Source organism: Lotus japonicus, chromosome 3 (assembly GCF_012489685.1).
Source record: "Lotus japonicus ecotype B-129 chromosome 3, LjGifu_v1.2".
Classification (NCBI taxonomy): domain Eukaryota; kingdom Viridiplantae; phylum Streptophyta; class Magnoliopsida; order Fabales; family Fabaceae; genus Lotus; species Lotus japonicus.
The window spans coordinates 88176351-88184785 of NC_080043.1; the positions used below are offsets into that span (position 1 = coordinate 88176351).

Consider the following 8435-nt stretch of genomic DNA (forward strand, 5'->3'; position numbering starts at 1 on the left):
TATTTAAATTTTAAGTGATATTTCCGATTTCTGATTAGTGTTAATTGAATCAATTTTTTTTTTGAAACTTAATCATATTGAAGTTTATTTTATCAAATAAAATTTAATTTAACTGTAAAAACATATATACTTTTACTGATATATACAATGATTATCACATACTGTTGCAAGGTTTCCAGTTTTTTCACCTGACCCCACCCCACCCCAGCCATCCCCACTAACATCATTCATAACCTAACGCTCTCTCTCTCTCTGTCTCTGCTTTTCCAGTTTCACGTTTGAAACAAAATCCTCCATCCACAACATAAGATAGAATCAATCGTGTGATTGTGTTCCAATTCGAAATCAGGGTTGTTTGGTTGGTTGTGATGTTGGTGAAGAAGCTCTGGATCCGCATCACATGAAAACCATGGTTTCCGATGCCAACTCCAAGATTTCCATGCCTTCTTCTTCCCATTCCAAAATCCTCACTCTTCCCACCATTCTCACTCTCGGCCGTGTCGCTGCAATCCCTCTTCTCGTTGCCAGTACGCTCTCTCTCGCTCCTTTTACCTTTCGATCATTCATTGTTGTAATTCAATTCTTTGTAATTTGCATTTTGTTTTACCAATTCGCAAATCTACATGTTACAGATTCTTGATGCTAGCTCAATATCTAATACATTGATTGATTGGTTTATCTGATCAAATGATTTTCATGTTTTGTTTTGTTCAGCCTTCTACATGGATGGTTGGCAAGGAACTGCTATTACCACAACCGTTTTCACCGCCGCAGCAGTTACAGATTGGCTTGATGGCTTCATTGCTCGCAAGGTTTGCACTAACCTTGCCGACATTCCCAATCTTCAACTTTATTTATTTATTCAAGAGTTTTCTCTTAAATGCAGATGAAATTAAAATCAACATTTGGTGCTTTTTTAGATCCAGTAGCTGACAAGGTAGTTTTTCTCTTTTCTTTTTGCTATTAGTTGTTCTTAGTGATGTATTATTACTGAAAATTGAATGATGCAGCTTATGGTTGCTTCCACGTTGGTCTTATTATGTACTAGACCTTTGAAAGTTGCTCTGTTAGGACAAGCGCCGTGGCTCTTGATTATACCTTCAATCACTATAATTGGTCGAGAGGTAATGCAATTTTCAAGAGCTTTATCAATTTGAACATTTTATTCTCAATGTGATTTAAACTTGTGTTTCTCAATTCTTTTACATTTCCTTACTTTTTCGTGTATTTAGTCCATCATTTTAGCTTGTTAAATGTGTTTGTGCTATAAATTTTGCTAAGGACTGGGTTCCGGTGACTCTCGTGGACTCCAAATTAACTCTTGAAATCACCCGAGTGTTTAAATCACCTGGCTTGATGAAAACCATGTAAATCCAATGTTTTATATATGAATTGCATGATCATGAGTGTGTGAATTTGGGATCCCTTTTGGTTGTTGCCCTCTAACTCGCATGGTATGACCATTGAGATTTGAGACTACCTGCAGCTCTGGGGATGGAATCAACGAGGTCCAGGGAATGGGTAAAAACTCTTGTCTGTGGTTTGTGCTATGGTGTAGAACCGCAACTGATGTGTATAAACCTCTACCATACGCCCTAAATTGAGGATAAACTGGAATGCATCACCACAAATACTTCAGATTTGACCCTTATTTTCTCTAAGGTTTTTCAATGAGGATGTTGTTTATGATGATGCTTCTGAACAAATCTGACTTTGTTCAAACTTCAAAGCATTCTTCTATTCAAGGTGCATTGAAATTTACACTGTTGATACCATCTGGACAGGGCTCTTTAGATTTAGTATTCCGTATTATTTGCTTGCTTGCTTGGTTGCATTTGTGCATATTTGCTTGCGTGTGTGCAATCATACTTGTTTACTTGAGATTCTAATTTATGTAGCCCCTCTCTTTGCTCTTCCTTTCACGCTTCATACCTTGTCTTCTATCCTCACTTTGTAGTAGAATTGACTATTGAGAGGAGATGTCTTAGTACTTCTTTTTGTAACTTGCTAAATAGATAACCATGTCGGCACTCAGAGAATGGGCTGCTTCTCAGAGTAGTAAGCTTCTAGAGGTTTGTTTGCCTCCTGTTAACTTGAGTCAATTTCCTGTTCCATATACAAAATTTTGAGCTTACACAATAAAACTAAAAATAATAGGCTGTTGGCGTTAATAATTTGGGGAAATGGAAAACAGCTACTCAGATGATCGCGTTAACCACCCTCCTCGCTACCCGTGACTGCAGGTACTTGTTTTCTTTGCAATCTGAGGAAGCTCTGTTGCTTGTTATGAAAAGTAAAACTGTTGAACTGTCTTCATTTGACATATATGATGGAATTCTCTTTTTTTCAGTGGCGGAGGAGCTGCCATTTTGGTATACTTGGGTGTGGTCTTGCTTTATATTGCAGCAGGGCTTGCTATATGGTCGTTTGTAATATATATGACGAAAATATCGAAGGTGTTGCTGAGGTAGCGTGGTTGATAGCTCTCTGGTTTCACATATATACACTTCTTTGGTGGGTTTGATTCTCATGATCATTTCTTATACACACAGTTAAGTTAGCGATGCCATGGTAGGGAGATGCAGTCTTTGTGACATATATCTGCAATGTCCACCCTCCAGAACTCTGCACAGCATCATTCCTCCTAGTTTTTCAAATTGTATGCAGAATTTTTTTCCCTTTGTTACCCCAGGTAAAGGAATGAAGAAAAGAAAGCAAAGGATGACACTCAGGATTAAATTGGAAGAAATTAGTTTATTAGTTTATTATTCACGGTTGAAGGATGTAGCAGTAGATATCCCTTTTGGGGTCTAATTCCTAACTATAGTCTGGAGCCTTTGGAAGTCTGCCACCTGATAAATTTCACTACAGGAAATATTTTATGGCTGTAGTTGACTCTTCAATTATTTTGTCTGTGCCACCTGAGAAATTTCACTACAGGAAATATTTTATGCTTGTAGTGGACTCTTAAATTATTTTTGTTCGTGTCATATTCTTTAACTATGCTTGATGTGTGTAGAATTCAAGAGTATCAAATTCAAGTCATCCAAATGATCACAGTGAAAGATGTATGTAAAATCATAAAATTTGAAAATAAGATTTACACCCTAATAGTGCATGGACTATACAACCTTCAAAAGGATCTACTAATAAATTTCCAATCTCAGTCAGGAATAATTGGCTGAATTAGGGGGAGCTGCCATTTTTTCTTAGCTAGACTTAAAATCCGGGTATAATTAGATTCATATGAAGGAGAGAACACAAATAAGGCAACATTTCAAACACATGAAAGGCTCCTCTTAGTCATTAGGAGCCTTTCTACATTTGAATCACTTATTAATGATATTTTTCATCCCTATGTAGGAAGTATATCCCAGTATATAAATGATTTTCCAATTTATACATCAGATCAAAGTGCTCATCTAGCCATTTGAAGAGAATGTTTGAAGTTCATGGAAGCAATTCCTTATGGGAATGGGAGGACTAAAGGAAATGTTGTCTTAGGGCTGCAACTCCATGTTATTTTGTGAGATTGCATTAGCATGTGTACCGAATATTAGCAGTTCAACGAGTAAGGGAGTGCTCTGTTGTGTAGCCAGGGTTTGTTTGTTTTTTGTTACAATGTTGTTTCATGCAGGATTTCCAATTTTTGAGGCACATTTAGCAAATAGAATTAACTTGTTTTTTTACCCTACGTCCGTTTACATTCAGTGGATAACCATTCATACGAACTAAGCTCTTATTTGATAAATCTCAAATCTCAAATATTTTCAAGATTAGCTCCATGCTCCAAGCTCATTTTTGCCCTATAACAGTAAAGAGGAATGGATGTTCAATAATTAAAGAATAAAAGCACTACAAAAACACACACTTACTCTAAACTTACATTAAACATCAAATATGACAAGTCGTACCATTTTCACATATTTTCTATTCTTAGAACTCTAGTTCACTCAAAGCTACTATCCACAGTTTAAATCATATCTAACATTAATTATTCTTTAAAAAAAAACATTAATTATTAATTCTAACAAGGTGGAAGCTTGGAAGAAGTAGCCTAATTTTCAGGATTATGAGTATTTCGGACAAGTGACAATGTCATATCAGAAGTTAAAAGAAAAATATTATAAAGTGGGGACTAAAACAAAAGTTATTGGTAAAAGTAGGAATCAAAATAATAAAAAACAAATTATAGAGAGCAAAACCAAACCTCTACATAAAATGGAAGACAAAAAATAACTTATTTATGCCACTTAATCATGTTAGATTGTTATCTATCTATTAATCTTTTTTTTTGAAATTTCCTATCTATTAATCTTTTTTTTTGAAACATCCTATCTATTAATCTTAGAAACTAGACAATTTTATCTTTCAATTTCAATATATAACAAACATTATAAATATCTATAAAAAAAAAATTTATACTATAAAATTTTAAATTCTATATTACTAGAGGCTTAGTTTTATGATTTTGGTAATTGGGTTTGTTTCTGTGGAGGTTGTTTGTGAAAAGTGCAGTGCTGGTGAAGAAAACGAACAAGAGATGGATCCAAAACTAACAGAGGTATCTCAATTCTTCGATCAATTCAAGGCTGCGTTTCTCAGGAATGACTATGATTCCTCTTCCAATCTCCTTTCCCAGCTAAAGGTAATCAATTCCCACACTCCCCAACCCTAGCTAGCTCATCAACATGGCTGTGAATGAATTGGTATAGCCATGAATGATGAATGAATTCAAGTGTGGTATGCTATATTGGAATCATTACATTACAGTGTGTATATATATAACATATGCAGCAGGAAATTGGATGAATGAATCTACATTGTTAGTTATATGATTGCTGCAAGCTACTTGAATTCATAGCTCTGATTTATGTGCTCTATAAGATTGTGTTTTGCAAGGACTTAACTTCTTTTTTTTGCTTTTAATTGATTGTCAGTGTAAATATTGAATGGCCTTGTTTACTTGCAGGTGTTGCTAACAGGGTTCAGAAGTCTTCCTCCCTTGTTTGAAGATACACCTAATGCAGTTCAGGAGTTAACAATAGCAAGTAATATTATTTCACTCTCATCACTCACTCTGTTTTTCTCCCTTGTTTCGTGTCTATTTTCCTACATTCGTTTCTTAGGCCTACTTATTTAAGTTATGCAAGCAGATTTTCGTCTTCATCTACCATATGCCTGTATCCGTGTTGTTCTTAGTAAGAGAACTTTGCTATTTGGTTGTGGTGGAAGTATAACTAGCCTTTATTTTACAGTATGGCAAATGGTTAATATGGCTGACTGTATATTAGAGAAGAAAGAAAGAAAATAAGTTTTTTATTTATTTAAAATTGGAAACTGTTAGATGCTTCGAAGAAATGAAAAGCGTGCTCGATTGATCAAAAGTGTAGAAAATTCTCTCCTGACTGAATCATATTGGAATGAGATAATAACTACTTAAAAATTAAAAAGAAAACAAGTGCTGCTAAGGAGTTCTGTTTCTGATATGTTTTTTTGTTTGTTTGTTTGTCTGTTGGTGAAACTTTCAGGGGATATATATGAGCATGCTGTTGTCCTGAGCGTGAAAACCGAGGATCAAGATGACTTTGAGAGGAATTTCTTCCAGTTGAAACCTTATTATACAGATGCCTGGTAACTGATTGTTTCCCCTTTGTTTACATTTGCAAAATATATGTTTCCTGATCACTTTAACTGAAGTCGTATCATTATCAGAGTGTGATTCTATGTGCAATTCTTTTTTCTTTCTTGTTGAGGTCATGTAATTTATTGGAAATTTTCCTGTGTTGCAGTAGTCGTCTTCCACCATCTCCGCAGGAGTACCCAATACTAGGTCTGAACCTGTTGAGGCTACTTGTGCAGAATAGGATAGCTGAATTCCATATGGAGTTGGAACTGCTCTCATCTTCTGCTCTAGAGAATCCATGTATTAAGCATGCTGTGGAGCTGGAGCAATCATTTATGGAAGGAGCTTACAATCGCGTATTGAGTGCTTGTCAGACAGTGCCACATGAGACATACGTTTATTTCATGGATCTTTTGGCAAAGACTGTCAGGTAATTTTTGTTATCATTTTATATATAGCCTAGAAGAAACTGGAACTCTTGCTTGATTTTTTAGTTATAGATTGTTAATTGTTTAGGATGTGTTCTCTAAACTGATTTGTATAATATTGTTGCTAAATTTTATGAGTAATTTGTAGTCTTGTAATTCTATTTCTGTTTCCTGAAATGTCAATTTGGCCAAAGTTTGATCTTTTAATCTTTTTCCACACCTCCCCAACCCTTTTTTGGCTGTATATTATTTTACCATTTTTGCATCTATGTTAATTTTTTAATTAGTTTATATATTGTCTTGAAACATTCAGACATGAAATAGCAGGATGCAGTGAGAAGGAGTATGGCTCTCTTCCAATTAAGGATGCTAGGAAAACATTACGTTTCTCATCGGACAAGGAACTATTTGAATATATTAAAGAGGTGAGCCATGTCATGACTCTCAGTGTGTCTAGATCTCATGAGAGATCAAAGGCGTTCATTTTGACCATACACTATACTTGGATGTTCAAGATTACTTTAATTTAATCTTGACTATTCACTTATGTTGTGTGATTAAGACGTTCCCTCTCATCTGTATATAGTGTTTGGGTTGAACTTTTTCTCTTGACAATGAGTTTACTACTAGTATGTTTACAAAATGGAAAATTACTCATCTTTAGTTGCGCATATCATTATGATTAAAAATTGTCATATATTGATTGCAGGAGCACCCTGAGTGGGAGATTAAGAATGGCCTTGTCTTTTTTCAAAAGGCTAAAGAATCTGCACCTTGCAAAGAAATACCCTCTCTACAACTCATCAACCAGACACTTAGTTATGCCAGGGAGTTGGAGAGGATTGTCTGAAAAGAAATGAAATGGCTTTGTGTTTTCTAAAATTTCTAGGTGTTTGGGTAATCGTTGCTAATACTGTCATTTGAAATTGTTTATTATTTTGATTCGATGCGGAACTCTAAAATGGTTCATTTCTTTATTTTGGATTTTTGGTCCTCTAGATTGTTGTATTGTTTCTTTTGGTACCGTTTTCTCTCTTCCTTTTAATGGCATGTTTGGGTAATCGTTGCTAATACTCGTTTGTAATATATATGACTAAAATATCAAAGGTGTTGCTGCTCTTTGGTTTCTCATATATCCACTTCTCTGGTGGGTTTGATCCTCATGATCATTTCTTATATACACAGTTAAGTTAGCAATGCCATGGTAGGGAGATGCAGTCTTCGTGACATATATCTGCAATGTCCACCCTCCAGAACTCTGCACAGCATCATTCCTCCTAGAGTTTCAAATTGTATGCAGAAGTTTTTCCCTTTGTTACCCCAGGTAAAGGAATGAAGAAAAGAAAGCAAAGGAGGACATGCAGGATATATTTTATGGCTGTAGTTGACTCTTCAATTATTTTTAATCGTGTCATCCAATGATCGCAATGAAAGATGTGTGCAGAATCATAACATTGTGCATTTGCATGGACTATACAACCCTCAATAGTATCACTACTTCTAATACATTTCCAATCTCGGTCAGAGGACGAATTAGGGGGAGCTGCCATTTTTTCTTAGCTAGACTTTAAATCCGGGTATAATTAGATTCATATGAAGGAGAGAACACACATAAGACAACATTTCAAGCACATGAGGCTTCGTTTGGATTGATGGAACATAATGGAGCGGAGCGGAATGGAATATAATGGAATGGAATGGAGCGGAGCGGAATGGAATAAAAATTTCATTCCATTGTTTGGATATTTTATGACGGAGCGGAACAAAGTTACCACTGCATTGTTTGGATAATGGACGGAGCGAAATGAGTTATAATTTTTATTACTCCTATATTACCCTTATTTTAAAATAAAAGACAAACTGCTGAAAAAGCAATTGAAAATTGGGTAAATGGTCACATTAGTCCCTGGATGTTCGCACCGACTTCAGAATCGTCCCTGAATGAATTTTATTAGGCTTGCGGTCCCCAGATGTGGCAAAAAATAGTCATATTAGTCCCTGACGTTAAAATCCCCTAACGTCCGTTAACCCAATTAATAAAAGTCAACATTATATTTCTAATTTTTTTTCACTTTGGTCCCTTTCTTCTTTCTTCCACCCTCTTCACCCCCTTCTTCCATCATTTTCACCAAAACCCACCCCCATCATGCTTCAGAAACCCAGAATGTAAACCCACAATCTTCACTTCCTTCATCTTCATCTTGTTCATCTTCACTTTATTCATCTTCATCCCCTTCTTCCATCATCTTCACCAAAAACTCCTCCCCTTCTTCATCAACTCATTCCCCTTTTTTTTTCTTTTTTTTCATATCATCATCATCAACACTCTTCTTCTCCTTCTTCAACCAACCATGCCCAAACCTTCTCTCCAAGATTTAACA

General features: G+C 35.5%; 2 protein-coding genes across 4 annotated transcripts; both read left to right on the forward strand.

The window, feature by feature from the left end:
* The first annotated feature begins 200 nt into the window (after nucleotides 1-200).
* On the forward strand, nucleotides 201-2990 carry LOC130747027 (CDP-diacylglycerol--glycerol-3-phosphate 3-phosphatidyltransferase 1, chloroplastic-like). Of its 2 annotated transcripts, XM_057599841.1 has the most exons (8): nucleotides 201-527; nucleotides 715-812; nucleotides 887-937; nucleotides 1011-1124; nucleotides 2016-2072; nucleotides 2158-2243; nucleotides 2351-2467; nucleotides 2553-2990. In XM_057599841.1, the coding sequence occupies exons 1-8, from the start codon at nucleotides 401-403 to the stop codon at nucleotides 2554-2556; spliced, it is 654 nt and encodes a 217-aa protein (XP_057455824.1). In that variant the 5' UTR covers nucleotides 201-400; the 3' UTR covers nucleotides 2557-2990. The 2 variants fall into 2 exon arrangements, with proteins under 2 accessions (XP_057455824.1, XP_057455823.1); XM_057599840.1 differs by having other exon boundaries at nucleotides 202-527; nucleotides 2351-2990.
* Nucleotides 2991-4426: 1436 nt separating this feature from the next.
* LOC130747028 (26S proteasome non-ATPase regulatory subunit 8 homolog A-like) lies at nucleotides 4427-7183 on the forward strand. 2 transcript variants are annotated; one of them, XM_057599842.1, is made up of 6 exons: nucleotides 4427-4648; nucleotides 4973-5051; nucleotides 5532-5634; nucleotides 5793-6056; nucleotides 6368-6479; nucleotides 6764-7183. In XM_057599842.1, exons 1-6 carry the CDS (start codon nucleotides 4466-4468, stop codon nucleotides 6902-6904), a joined length of 882 nt encoding a protein of 293 aa, XP_057455825.1. In that variant the 5' UTR covers nucleotides 4427-4465; the 3' UTR covers nucleotides 6905-7183. The 2 variants fall into 2 exon arrangements, with proteins under 2 accessions (XP_057455825.1, XP_057455827.1); XM_057599844.1 differs by having other exon boundaries at nucleotides 5796-6056.
* The last annotated feature ends 1252 nt before the right edge of the window (nucleotides 7184-8435 follow it).